We start from the raw sequence: 15,600 nt of genomic DNA on the forward strand, positions 1-15,600 counted from the left end.
CGTGAAAGATAGTGATAAATCACCTTAGTATAATTGCCAAAGCCTCAATATAATAATGAAAAATCAGCAAATAGCAATATCCACGAAGGTTCGATCAAATAAAAAAAGAAAAAAACAATATTCCCTTACAGAGTTAGCCACTGGCAGCAGTGTAAAAGGAACAAAAGTGAATCCGCTGGCAGCCTGCGGTGTTAATTTTTTGAGCCGCAAGTGTTTTGTTCGAGTTCTGGTCAAGGGTGAAGTACAGTAGAGTGATCTTGAAAGTTAAAAATTACCTATCACCTTCACGTTTGTGGCGGAGTTAGAGATTGAATTGGCCACTGGATTTTCTAATTTACATCTTTTGCTGATATCGTGAGGACAAATAATAAAGATGATGCATTAAAAAAAAAAACAAAAGTGTATATGATTAGTGATTTGATATAAATTATTCAAATATTTAGAGCATTTAATATAATTTTTTCATATCATAATCCAAAAGTTTAACCGTGCATTACCAACAGGACGAGGAGGTGGAGTCGGTAATTTTGGACGAAGTTGAGGGCAATAAGGAGGCCACCGCCCCTTATCTACTCCAAGCGATTGGCTCGCCTCTGCCCGTTTCCTTCTCTGAATCCAAGTGGATGGACCAAGCGATCATCATCATCATCATCATCATCATCATCCATCCCTTCCCTCTGCTACAAGTCTTCAATTTCTCACTGTAAATTCGACCATATCTGCATTCACAAATTTACAGATATGTATCTTCCTTGTAATCAGGGCTAGGGTTTGTTGCCCAAGACTTAAAACCTCTGAACCAGTTCTTGATTGATTGATTGATTGATTGATTTCGTTTGATCTTGGGGATTAGTTAAGGGAACTTCGGTTTCTGCCTGCGACACGATGAAGGTCCATCCCGCACCCAAGAAGCGGAACATCGCGCTGCGGTACGACATCACTTCGACACTGTCGCAAGCGAGCGCACTCGCCTGCAGGCAGAAGAAGCTGCGGCGACTCCCGCACATCTTCGCGAAGGTTCTGGAGCTTCCGTTCCATTCTGACGCCGACGTTCTGGTGGAGGAGACCGTAGATTGCTTCCGATTCATCGCCAACACCGATGGCGCCATCGGCGACGACGTCAGGGCTCATACCGTTGAGATCTACCCGGGGGTTACGAAGATCGTGATTAGGGGGGCCAACGTGCTTGATTTGTCGCTCGGCGAATTGGAGCTCGACATGTGGCGGTTCCGGCTGCCTGCGTCGACTCTGCCGGAGCAGGCTACCGCGGCCTGTATCGGCGGGGAGCTCGTCGTGACGGTTCCGAAAGACGGCAACGTCGATGATGGAACGGATGGCGAGGATGGGGAAGAGGATGTTTGGGGCGAGGATAACGGTGATATCGGCGGGGGACGGCTAGTTCTTGTACAGTAATTCGAGAAACCTCTCTTGCTTTCGATATCCCGTTGTTTGGAAGTTCAATTATCTCCTTTAAAGTTGATGCTGGAGTGTGTTCTAAACGCTTTCTTGCTTCAATAAAGAATAGCTTTTCGTTAGATTTTATCTTGTGCTTGCGTCTTTCGTTTTCGTCCTTGGCCCGTTTGCTCGAATCTTGTCTAGCATCGTTTGAATTACGTTCTTATGATGCTTTTTGTGTACATATTAGGAAGTGGAAGAAGAAATGGAACAGAATTTCAGAGAAAATTGAATAGAGGGAAAGGAAACACTTGACCTTTATGTGTGCTTTCTTTATGTTAATATTTGGAATTTGGATGGAAAAGGAAAAGTTAGGAAAAGAGAGCTGATGAATTGAAGCTAGATTTGTTTATTTATTTAATTTTTTGGTTGGGTTGAGAAAGGAAAAGAAAAGGGAACAGATTTCATGCGAACAATGAATTTACTTTCTTTCGTTTTGCTTCATGGGAGGTCCAACATAAGGCGTGCAGTTTTACGTTCTTTTAACTTAATACAAAAGCTATGGTGTTTTATCTGTTCTATTGGCCAAAAGACATATGATTAGAAGGTCAATTAGTGGCATATAATTTGCGAGTTACTTGGCCAGTGTTCACTTAATACAGATTTGTTTTCTGTTCCTTTCTTTTTGTGGTTAAGCTTTGTAATTGTATTTTTTTCTACCCTCGGATGTTCTTCTGTAGAAGAAGCCTAGTAGCATCGAAAATGTCGAGAGGCACTGGCGCATTTCTTATTCAAAATTAAAGGCAGCAGTAAATCATATAGTTGAACCTTTGCTCTCTATTTCGTTTATATGATGGCTTTTGTAGCAATCTGCAGTCTTTCAATTTGTTGCCGCCACTTGAAAATGCATTGATGATAGAAGGCATAGCGGCAGGAACCTTCCTGGTTCACTCTCAACCTTTCCCATCTATTCTCTAATTATCCATTCCATTCAACAGGTCACTGGTTGGTTTTGTCTTTTGGTCAATTTTCCCCAGAAACTGACTTCTTGCTATGGACACTGATATATAAACTGAATATGTGTGCCGATCACCTTTGCCAAGGAGGGGGATTCCCCCTTTTACCCCCTCTATTTCTTTTGAAAATCTCAGTTTCCCCTTGTTTCTGAATGCCCTTTGACACACCATTATTATTATTATTATTTTTTCTAATTTTTGATATTTTAGTTTGAGTCTCTTTGCTAACTAAGAAAAAGTCAGTGTATAGTTGACCTTTCACCCCGAAATGCAGAAGCCTTGTGCATTGGACTTACCTTTTCTCATATATTAGTATGTCTAAATTCTGTGCTGAATTTGCTTTGGTCTAATGTCTGATTTTTGTTATTGCCACCTTGCTACTGGGTGCAATGTCACTGCTGCATCTTCCCTTGGCAATTGGCACTATTGGCCGGAGTTTTCTTCCGTTGAATTGGCAGCTGAGTTCACCATACAGGGTTTTGTTTTGCAAAGCTGACCCATGAATTTGGGGCTTGTTTAGTTGTTTTTTTCTGGAACTTGTTTCTTTGCTTAAGATTTCAAAACAGAGGTGCTGGATAACAATTTTGAAAGGTGGAGAACCCATGATTGGAGAAACAATCTCCAAGCCCAGAACACACCATCAGATGGGAGATGATCTTCTCCTCAGCTGAGTTGCTCACTCACCGTAAAACCTGTGGCATCCAACTCTTCTAATCTGTATGCGCCCTTTTATTGTGTGTGTGTGTGTGTTTTACCGTGTTTCCAACGAGAAACGCATCAATTATCTTTGAGATGCTCAATGAGTGAATTCACTAAGGACATGCAATAGTCATCACGACCTTACAAAGACAACTATATCCTGTTCACTGGACGCACCCCAAATCTTATTAGTAGATTGTCTGGTTGTGATTTGACTTGCCCTTGGCAAAGGCCTAAATCATGTTCCATATGCTTAGCTTGTTTTCCTAGTTCAGTATGCCGTGTGATGGAAGTTCTCAACTAATCTTGGTTGCTTTTACAAGTAGGGTGAAGATTCGGCACCATTGAAAAGGTGAATGGAGACTGCATTATGAACGAACTTTCACCATAAGCATCATTGCCAAATGAGTTGCAGCCATCAGGATATAAAGATGGCTGAATTCACATCTCTGCTTTTTGTGAATTGGTCGCGTCACTGGCCACCATCTTAAAGAAGCCGCACTCGCTGGGGGGCATCTCAATTTCCAATTCATGCCAAACTCTGTCTCCTTTTCTTTTTCTTTCACGTACGTTTTTCTTTTCCAGGAAAGATGGTGACGGGTTTGATGTTGACCCAAATAATTTCAGGATTTTCTCTAAATTTGCGTTAGTTTGATTTGATTTGTATTTGTAATTTATTATTTTAATTAAGTCTATTTAATTAATTGATAATTAAAATGTACCTCGTGCCCATTTCATAAAATATTATTTATATAATATTATCCAATTTTTACTCTTATATATATCCTTTCAATGTTGGATTGGAGAGGAAAGTAGTGCTAATTGATAATTTGAGAGAAAATATATATAAAAAAAAAGTAAAAAGATTCAACCACTAAACTCAATCAGTCTCTAAATCGAAACAAAGTCTCAAATTCGTATTTAAAAAAAAAAAAGGGATAAAAATCAATTAATCCATATATAAGCAAAATTGAATTCATGTTTGAGTGGCGTTAGCAAATTATCTGAATTAATTTGTCTATTTTGAGGGATTAAAATATAGGGCATTAAAGTTGTTTCATTTGGTCATTTATTGCGGCTTTCATTTTGGAATTGTTGATTTGGATTGAAGGGGATAAATATAGAGGTGGTTGGTGTTGGTTTTTTAGGAATGAATGTGGGGGTGTTATTAATGCATGGTCATGAGATAGTTTTAATTCTTATCCGTGGTTAATTCTTTTTTATATATGTAAAAGATATTAATGAATATTTAAATTCATTTTGAGTTTAAAATCGAATGAAGTTTACCTAATTTGGAGTTTGGCAAGGCATTTCAAAAGTTGAAAGACACAATTAAGTAACTTGAACTTGAAGTGGCCAAAAGGTGATGTAAAATGTGTTGGAATTAATGGGTCAATAAATCTATAGGGTTAAAATCAATATTGGGAGAGTAATAGATAAATGGGTCTTAAATGTGCGGATTGAAAATGTCTTTAATTAAGATAAAGTCTTTAAACAAAATCCAAATATAGGAAAAAGTTTCGTTTACGTGGATACGATTGTTCATACGAGTGCTGACAGAACGTGAGTAAGAAGTTGACACATCTGTTCAAATGTGAGAGGTGCAAGGTAAGAGATGTTGACTTTCATGAGAAGATATGATCTGAACCGTTACATCGCGCCCAAATCTAAAAAAATATGATCTGATGATCCAAATTAATATAGATTAAATAATATAATCTTTCACGATTGGACACTTGAAATCTAGAATCCCCTAATTCCATTTTCTCCATTCAAAATTAATTCAAGTTAATTGATTGATTTATTTCTTTTTCCAAAATATTTTTTTACTAAAATAGTCCTCGATTACTTTTCAACTGTGTGAGATTTTAATTTATTCCATTTGATCAAGAAGAGTATGATCAATTTTTGATTCGCCCAACAAGATTAGTATTATACTGTATCGATTATTAAAAGAAGTGTTATTTTTTGAGAGACAGACACCCATCGATCTTGTTAGCACTATTGTAGGGGGTGAAATCTATTTTAGGCAGATTTATTTCAGCGTACCTCACTTCATTTCGATTTTATTTTTTATTTTTAAATCTACTTTATTTATAATTCTATATTTTAATTTTATTGTTAGTTTACGCATTTTTTTGTCAAAATTAAATTTTTGACAACAAAATAAATTTTAAAAAAATTAAGTATTGTAAATTATAAATTTTAATAGATTTGTGGAGAAGTTTATGAAAGCCAGTGATAAGAAGGGAAGAATATATCTCATATGCTGTACTTGGCTTGGGTGAGTGTCATGGGGATTGCACCCTCAGCCTCTGTAAAGTTGGAGAAGCACATATTCTTATTCAATTTTTTTTTTATTTGAAAATTATTGTCTTTTGTAATTTCTTATTACTTACTCGTACTTTTAATTTTAACAAATAAAATAAATTATAAATAAAAATTTTATCTTATTATATAAAAAAAAGAATTGAACCCACAAATTATTAATGCGAATCCTCACGTATTAAATCAATTAACCTGTGACTTAGAATTATTCCTCAATTATTCTTAAAAGAAGTTAGATTTCTCTGCCCAGAGCTGTGCCTATACAAACAGACATACATATATAATATTCTATTTTGCTGCCTTTTTTTTTTTTTTACTTTTTTGGGTAAATATATTTTAGTTATTTCTTAATTAATTTGATAGAAATATATTCCAGTTTTGAGAATGATATTTGATGGATGGTTAGCGTTTATTTATTTATTTATTAGTCCTCTCTTTTCAATCCTGATGGTGATGGGTTACATATGTTCATTCCCTTTCTTTCTCAACCAATCCACAAATGTAAACATTTTACATTCACTACTAACAACTGCCTATTTTAATGGGTGAGATTTTGTTCGAACGTAACTCTTTCAATTTAGGGGTAAAAAAAGTTATTTTAAGGTATGTCTTTTTTTTTAATAAATTCACTTTATTTTTCTCTTTCCTTACTCTCGTCGCTTTTCTCTCACAAGACGGGGATGCAATTGCGAAACGACGAGAATTCAGTGATGAGCAACACGTGAGAGACAAGGTGGTAAGGCAATGAGAGAGAATGTGGCGACAAAGAAATGCAATTGTTTGAGAGAAAAGAGAGAGAGATGCTAGAACAAGGAAACGAGAGAAAGAAGAGAGAGAAAGAGAATTAAGGTGAGTGTGTTTAGAGAGACCCAATCCCTAACAAAAACTAACGAGGGTTATGTTCACCCATTAAAGAGGAAAACAAAATTACACTCTATTTTAACAATCACCCTGGCCTACGATAGGTTTGGCATGCTTTTATTATTTAGTATTATCTTTAAAACAAAAAAATATAGTATTTTCATAATTTGTATTTTATTTTTAATTTATTACTAGCTAGTTGATTTTTCTCACGTCTCCCTCCACTTAATAATAATAATAATAGTTGTTTTTTTCGGGCCAAATAAAATGGTTAGACAAATGCCTCGAGGTGACGATAATCTGAACGATGGGGGTGATTGACACCTGTAAATATTTTAATACTCAAATAAATGAGAATTCAAGAAAACAGAGTTTTTGTATAACTGAAAATGAATATACTTTGAGCGATTACCAACTAGCATATGTAAGAGAGAAAGGGGTGATTTCTTACATGTCGTTGGTTACTACAGATCAATCAATTAGGAGTTGAGGATCTCGAAATAGTTAGGGCATATTCAAAGCGCATGAATCTTGGTATAGTAATAAAAAGACTGAGGGTGCTACAGAATTAATGTGGATGGGATGGGTCGTGGAGACTGGACTCAAAATTGAGCCATGGCCTTATCTCTTAGGCCAATCTAGTGAAATTAGTACTAGTACGGTCCAATAGTAAATAAAAAAATTACAAATGCCTAGCAAGCAAAAGATAAATAAATTATAAATAATAAATACCAAAAAAGTTACCTGAATAAACAATTTTTAAACTAAATATATCAATATTAATGTTTGATATAAAAATCTCTATATAACAAACAACAGTAGTAAATCATTACTGCTTTGCTTAGGGGCGGATCCAGGAATTTAGGTTGGGGGCTGAAATTTTAAAAAGTTAATGTAATAATTGACAATTGTATTCCTAATCCTAACTGAATGCAGCGGTCACAAAATTAGCAAAAAAATCACTTATAACTTGCTAAAAAAAAATAGCAGTTTCAACGAATCAATCAACAACAAATCAAGCATAAACAAGTAAAAAAATATGGCAAAAATAAATAAATAAAAAAGTTACCTAGCTCTCAATCGAATGAAGCAGAGGCAGTGAGCAAAGGCGAGGCCGAGAGGCAGAGCAGAGGGCGTTGGGGCGAGCAAGAGAGCGAGAGCCGAGACCTGAGAGGCAGTGTTGCAGCAGCTAGGGTCGGCGAGAGCGAGAGCAAGAGAGACAGAGAGCGAGGGCAACTGGGCAAGCGAGAGGCGAGAGAGAGGGGCCATCGGCCGAGGGCGAGCGCGAGCAAGAGAGATGAAGAAAGTGAAGGGCCGATAGGGAGCGCGAGCAAGAGTTAGAGAGAGGCAGAGAGCGAGGGCAAGCTAGAGCAAGAGGGGCTGAGGGCGAGCGCGAGCAAGAGAGATGCAAAGAGCGAGCGAGAGCGAGAGCGAGAGCGAGAGCGAGAGGGGCCGAGGGTAAGTGCGAGCAAGAGAAAGATAGAGAGAGAGCGAGTGCCAGCGCGAGCAAAAGCCGAACGTCGAACGAGAAAGAGAGAAGAGGGTAAGTGCGAGCAAGAGAAAGATGGAGAGAGAGCGAGTGCCAGCGCGAGCAAAAGCCGAACGTCGAACGAGAAAGAGAGAAGAGGTAGAGAGCGAGAGGGGGTGAAGGTGAGAAAGAGGTCGAGAGAGGAAGAAGAAATGGAGAAGATAAGGGTTTCCAAAAAGGAAGTAGGCCGGGTTGAGGGTGAGCTGAGGTGAATTTGGGATGGGCTATTACTAAATAATTAAAAATTTTAGCTTATCTAATTAATTTTTTTTATGAATTACCGTCCAGAACAGCTCACATGTAGATCCGCCTGGGTTTTGCTTTAGTAGACAGCATTTGTTGTTCGTAGCCCAAGTGTCTCAATGGAGAACCAGACACAACCACACCGTTGCACTGAGTTCGCTAGAGAAACCACCACCTGTTAACGTACCCCCCCCCCCAAAATCCACGTGCCTCGTCCAACGCCTCACACCTGTAACTCTCTCCCCCCTCCCCATCCTGCCACCTCAGCTGCATCACGTCATATATATATATATATATGCATTCCCGCTTGCATTTTCCCATACAGGGCATACCCACTTAGCTACTTCAGTAAGTACGCAGAGATTTAATTTGGCGTCATATCAAATCGAATCCAAAATGAGCCAGGAGCAACCACAGAGGCCCAAGACCGAGCAAGATGCCATCAAATACGGCGACCTTTTTAACGTCTCCGGTCAGCTTGCTTCCACCCCCATTCCACCGCAGGATGCCGCCACCGTGCAGGCGGCCGAGAACATGGCGCTTGGCCAGACCCCCAAGAGTGGCCCCGCCTCCGTCATGCAGTCCGCCGCCGCGATCAACGAGAGGCGCGGCGCCGTCGGCCATTACGACACCACAGACGCCGCTAAAGACCCGGGCGTCACCGTAACGGAGACCAAGGTCGGGGGTACCCGTATCGTAACCGAAGAAATGGGCGACCAGGTTAACAAAATATAATTAATAGGGTACGCGATCGTGTTCCATTCACCATAACAGTTCTAATGATCTTCTTTCGTTTTCTTATATTTAGGTTTTGGGCCAATACGTGCAGCCAACGACCGGGGAAGTGAGGAGGGCTCCGGCCGCTATCGGCCGTGACTCGATAACAATCGGAGAAGCTCTTGAAGCCACCGGTTTATCAGCTGGAGGCAAGCCCGTGGACCAGAGTGACGCCGCCGCAATACAAGCGGCGGAGGTGCGGGCAACGGGGTCCGGCGATATAGCGCCGGGCGGGATAGGCGCCACCGCCCTGTCAGGAGCCACCCTCAACGCGCGGACCATTCTGGACGAGAACAAGACCAAGCTGGGCGACATTTTAGAAGTAAACACACACACAGATATATATATATATATATATAGCGTGTGGCCTGTGTTTTTTTCCCCCTGTTTTAAGGATGGGTGGGTATATATATATACACTTAGTTGATGATGCTTGGTTGGCCATGTATAATATTTTGGCAGAATGCCACGGAGAGGCTGCCGGCGGACAAAGCGGCGACGATGGAAGACGCGGAAGGGGTGATCGGCGCGGAGCTCCGGAACAATCGGAGGATGGCAACGTACCCGGGCGGTGTGGCGGAGTCCGTGGCGGCTGCGGCGAGGCTTAATACGCGATGAAGGATATGTGCTGGTGAAGATATATTACGACATAAAAAATAGCAAAGAAATGGGAGGGGAGGTGAGGTGAGGTGAGATGACTGCATGGTGGGGTGGATATATGCAGTTTGTTTTCTAGTTTTGTAGACACACAGCCACACCACAGGTGGTGTGTATAATAATAATAATAATAATAATAATAATAATAATAATAATAATAATAACTTGCTTCCATTAAACATTTATTTCTGGGCAGGTACGTAGTATATGTTTTAAACTTTTTTAATTAATTAATAAAATATATTTATAATTATCTTAATTAATCAATAATGTTCGGTATATATATCCATAAAGCTAGCATTGATTAACGTTACTTTTGTCTACATATTTATGCCGGCAAATTAACACTATAACGGTAATAGATAGGAAAGGATATCGGTATTAACCCGGCCGTCCCCTTAATTGGCCCTTCTTTCTTGCTGCTAGTTGCTACCGTAAAAATTCCCCTAATAATATATTTGGATTTATACATATATGCAAATGGTTGTAGGACTCCATATATATATTGATGAAGAAGATATATAATTGATTTACAGGTCAAATTATATTAAATAGATCACGCTCTTGATATATTTGTAATTAATTCTGTTAACTTAATTTTAGAATTAATTTTGATACGTTAAAAGTGAGTTTAATTAATTATTTGATCAAACCATTCAACTTAATTACCTCACTCCACCCAACAACTTCCCTAATCTCACCCTCCATCTCAATTTCAAAATTTCAAATAATATATAGTACCTAGGGCTTTAACTAGAGATCTATATTATACACACACACACACATACATATACATACATATATACATGTCAAGGTCACCATGTAGATAAGATATAAGATAAAATTCAGAAGAAGAATGGGTTGTAAGAGGAGAATGATATTCACTTATGGGAAATTAATTAATTATTAGCCAAATCATAAGATATCTTCCTCTATATTTGGCACAAATTACAATTATCTATGGAGTTCAAAGGGGTGGGAATTTAATTTGTTAGTCACATAAAGGTAATTAACAAAGTCTTCCAAGGTAACAAATAATTGGGTCTTAGGAAGTTGAATAATTTGGTTTAAATCTTTATTATTATAGATAATATATTACTTAAAAAGTATATATACCTTGCATCAAAATGTTTAATTAGGTTAACTTTTATGAACTTAAAATATAAATTATTTGTACAATTAATTTATGTACAAAATTTTAAAATAAAAAAAAATCAGTAATTACAATCTTACATAAAAAAAAAAAAAAAGTAAGAGTAGACAAACAATTATGAGACTAATTAATTAAGAGGAAACAAATCAAGTGATACGAATCCTTCTTTGATATTGACATTTGGGGTGTCAAAAAATGGTTATTCCTAGTTCATGAACTCAAATGTACTGCATATGAGTCTTAGTGTTGTGCTCAAAAATCATAGAGGAGTTTATGTAAAATATTATTTTATTTATGCAAACTCAATTTTAATATGACATTCTTTATTAACGAACCTTCTTAAATACATATTTGTAAGCTTATTTGATAAAATCTCTAGAGCGAATGTAGTATAGAGGAAATCAAAAATATTTTATGATGGTGGCTTTCTTTTTATTCAATGCAATATATGCTTTAAATATTACTAGTCATAATACTATCAAGATGAGAACATTGATAGTGTGAAGAGACTAGCACATTTTATGTTCCTTTCTTGTGAATAAAGTAATTGTATTAACAAGTTAAATTGTGGTGACAATTAAACAAATATATAGATGTTTGTTAGAGAACAAGTTCATTGGATGACCTACCAATTAAGAGAATTGCATATCGAGCATAGCTTTGTGTGTCTATGGAACATCTCTCATAACGATAGTGTAAGTAATCTTTAGACGTGAGATCTTCATAATATCTTGTATGTAAATTGTTATACTTTAATGCTATTTTCAATTGGCGCCCTTGCCACAAATCGTTCATAAGATAGTACTTGAGTATAACATAAAGTATATGGAGGTAGATGAATTGTTAGTATATGATTTTCATCACTCTTGGCTAGAGTATATCTCATGACCTCTAGATGAAGTGGTAACTCATAAATTCCCTAGTTAGGGTGGAAAGAAAATTTGAAATCACTTATCATTAGTGTTGATCAATTCGTATGGAGACAAATTACTATGAAGCAAATATAAGGTTGATATTACTTTCATATACTTAATGGAGATATATTATGATAAATTGATTGAATTACACCGTAATAATTTATGGAAATATTTAGTCAAATCAATTGACTTTTCTATTAATTGGGTGGTCATGACACATTACTAGATGTCAATTATGATCTATAAATATAAGATGATTAATTGGAGAATTAATAATAAATTAAAATATTTAATTTGTCTAATGTTAATTTTAATTAGGATTGTATTTTATACTTATTGCCAACTCAATAAAGACCTAATAGGTCCCACATGGAAGGAAATTTAGTGACAGATTAAATCGGATATGAGGTGGGGACTTAATTTATTTAAATAAATGTGAAAGTTATTATTTAAATATGTGATATTTAAATAGTATAATAATTTGAAAAATTATTTATTTCACATATTTAAATAAATAAGGCTAATGGTGTAAATTAAATACATCAAGGGGTATTTAAGTCAACAGGGTAGAAGGTAAAATCAAATCCTAATTAGATTAGTATCATAACCTAACCCTAGATTTAAGGTTTATAAATACTCTATTATGCCTCTAGTGTAAAACTTTGTTAGGTTAAGAGGGGTTGAATTAAGTTTTTTCACCCATAAAAAATAAGAACTTAAAACAGTAATAAAAATAAATTGAAATAATGTAGCACACATAATATATAGTGGTTTGGCTATGCCTACTTCACTAATTTGGTTTCTCATTAAAAATTTTGTCCAACCAACTTACTTGGATAATTTTTAAAATATGTTCAGCTACAAACATTTACAAACAATGGCTTTTTGAATAGGATTAGTCACAACTAATGCTTTTTACAAGGATCAGGTTTAACTTTTACAAGATCACAATGAAATGTGAATAAAAAATACAAGAAAATGTATAAAGTTGTACAAGATTTACAAACACTTTTTTTGGTTTTACAAAGAGATAGAATAATTGAAAATAAAAACTTGGTCTCTCTTTTTCTTTTGGAAATAAATTGTAGAGCACTTATAGAAGGCTTTTGAGTACATGAGATAGCAGAATTTTTGTATTATTTTGTTCTTCAAGCTTCAACTCCTTTATATAGTATTACTAGCGGATCACCCGTGCGATGCATGGATGAATGGATATCGTAAAAAAAAAAAAAAATTGTTAAAGTAAAAATTATATAATTTAATAATTACAATAAATGAAAATCACAATAAAAAAGTAAAAAATAAATAAAATAACCGTGTTACAATCATGAAAATACAACAAAAAGATTATAGATTTTGAAAGATTTCCTTATATGCATTCAAGGGTAGACAAACAATTTAAAACACATAACGCTATCCCAAAATCATGTAAAAATAAACCTAAATTAACATATAATACAATAAGCAATGCGTAAAAAATAAAAAAATTACACTAACAGGAAAAAAAAATAAACGATAACCAACTTCTTTATTTTGAAATATGCATTCAAGGGTAGACTTTTTTTGGGGGGATTTTTACGTGTATTTGTCTCATATGTGCATACCACACGAACCCTCAAGGCCTAATTTTTTTTAGTTGCATTCACATCACTCACTTGACAGAATAGTGGTGCTATGTTACACCAGAAGACCAAACTGGGTAAAAAAATACGATTAAAATTTACTAAAAAAAAGTAAAGAAGAAGAGAAAATTTGAGAAGAATAATCGAGAAATGAGAAGAGAATAAATGGAAGAGTTGAACGAGAATGGAGAGAAAGAAGAGGGATAGATATTTACTTTCTTTTATTAATTTCTCTTCATTCAAATTCTCCTATTTCTGTCAATTTATCAAATCACATGCCACCATTAAGTTTCTCTTTTTTCCCACGCTTTGCCACACAATTTGAATCTTACTCACTTAACATAATTTTCAAAACACAAATTTAATTTGCATTTAATTTCTCCAAGTCCAACATATAACACATCTTCAATGTAGACTAATGGGAAAAAGGAGAATTAAATAAATGATAATAATCAATTAAGTTGAAAAATAAAATTATGACATTTAAAATTATAAAAAATAAATTTAAATTAATTAAATTGTATGTAAAATAAAGATAATTTAAATAATCAATTAATTATATAAAATAATAATAATCAAATTTTCAAAATTGATTATCCATACATGACTTTACATATTTCTCTTAACAATTAATTATCACATTTAAGACATGTCAAATTTTTAAGGAAGTAAAAAAAAAAATTATAAATAAAATTATAACATTTAAGTTATATATAAAATTATAATATTTAAAATTATAAGAAAAATAAATTTAAATTAATTAAACTATATATAAAATAAGAATAATTTAAATAATCAATTAATTATATAAATGATAATAATCAAATTTTCAAAATTGATTATCCATACATGACTTTACATATTTCTTCTGACAATCAATTATTATATTTAAGACAGATCAAATTTTTAAGAAAGCAACAAAAAAAATAAAGTTAAAAAATAAAATTATAACATTTAAGTTATATATAAAATTATAACATTTAAAATTATAATTTAATTAAACTATATAAAATAAAGATAATTTAAATAATTAATTAATTATATAAATGATAATAATCAATTTTCAAAATTAATTATACATACATGACTTTACATATTTCTCCTCGCAATCAATTATCACATTTAAGACATGTCACATTTTTAAGAAAGCAACAAAAAAAAATAAAGTTAAAAAATAAAATTATAACATTTAACTTATATATAAAATTATAACATTTAAAATTATAAAAAAAATAAATTTAAAATAATTAAACTATATATAAAATAAAGACAATTTAAATAATTAATTAATTATATAAATAATAATAATCAAAATTTTAAAATTGATTATCCATACATGACTTTACATATTTATCCTAACAATCAATTATTACATTTAAGACATGTCACATTTTTTAAAAAGCAACAAAAAAAATAAAGTTAAAAAATAAAATTATAACATTTAATTTATATATAAAATTATAACATTTAAAATTATAAAAAAATAAATCTAAATTAATTAAACTATATATAAATAAAAATAAAATAAAAAATTTACTTGACAGTCGGTATTCAACAGTATTACCTAATATTTCAAGATTTCTCCCGATTTAAAAAAGTCTTATTTTTCTGTAATTTATTTCAATTAAAATTTGATACTAATATTTAAAAATTAATAATATGGATAAATTAATAATATTTATTTTGACTCTTCATATACCAGCATGATTACACATTCTCCAAACACTATTTAATTATAAAAAAACCATTTACATGTTCCAAGAACTACATTTCCAAGATTTAATTAATGACCTATAAAAATTCTATTTTAGGTACAAAAAAAATTAAAAAAACATAATAAAATATCAAAATAGTAACTGAAAATGGGCGGGAAAAAATTTGACGGCTGTTTTGTTATAATATATATATAGATATAGATGGCATTCAATGATTTTGTTGAACTATCATCAAGCTAAGAGAATATTAATCTTTGTGTCTTTAGTGTCACTTTTTATCTCTATAACATTTCAAAATTCAGTTAGAAATATTAAAATCTATGTACAATTTGTCTGAGAAATATTTAATATTCTGAAAATTAAAGACAAATCGCTTTTAATGCTCTATAATACTTATATTTTTCAAATTCTGCTAAGTATTATTGGAGTACAAAATAGTGTTTAATCGATTAAATTTAATTTTTACTTGAGTATAGATGTTTAGTAATCAACTATTTTTATGACTTACACTACAACAAAAATGATTTATTGAGGCATTTTTTTTAGGGCATTTTTTAAAAAGTGTCCTCTAAAATACCATTTTAAGGCATAATCTAAAAAAGTGCCCCAATACAATAACTTTAATGAGGCACAACAATTAAGTGCCCTATAAAATATCATTTTAAGGCACAATTTAAAGAAGTGCCCTA

General features: G+C 33.6%; 2 protein-coding genes across 2 annotated transcripts; both read left to right on the top strand.

Moving 5' to 3' along the window:
• Positions 1-555: 555 nt before the first annotated feature.
• Positions 556-3,888, top strand: LOC127796800 (uncharacterized). The gene is made up of 2 exons (XM_052329202.1): positions 556-1,404; positions 3,437-3,888. Exons 1-2 carry the CDS (start codon positions 886-888, stop codon positions 3,464-3,466), a joined length of 549 nt encoding a protein of 182 aa, XP_052185162.1. The 5' UTR covers positions 556-885; the 3' UTR covers positions 3,467-3,888.
• A 4,521-nt stretch (positions 3,889-8,409) lies between these two features.
• Positions 8,410-9,585, top strand: LOC127796799 (late embryogenesis abundant protein D-34-like). The gene is made up of 3 exons (XM_052329201.1): positions 8,410-8,790; positions 8,879-9,169; positions 9,310-9,585. Exons 1-3 carry the CDS (start codon positions 8,467-8,469, stop codon positions 9,463-9,465), a joined length of 771 nt encoding a protein of 256 aa, XP_052185161.1. The 5' UTR covers positions 8,410-8,466; the 3' UTR covers positions 9,466-9,585.
• The last annotated feature ends 6,015 nt before the right edge of the window (positions 9,586-15,600 follow it).

This window comes from Diospyros lotus, chromosome 3 (genome assembly GCF_014633365.1).
Source record: "Diospyros lotus cultivar Yz01 chromosome 3, ASM1463336v1, whole genome shotgun sequence".
Classification (NCBI taxonomy): domain Eukaryota; kingdom Viridiplantae; phylum Streptophyta; class Magnoliopsida; order Ericales; family Ebenaceae; genus Diospyros; species Diospyros lotus.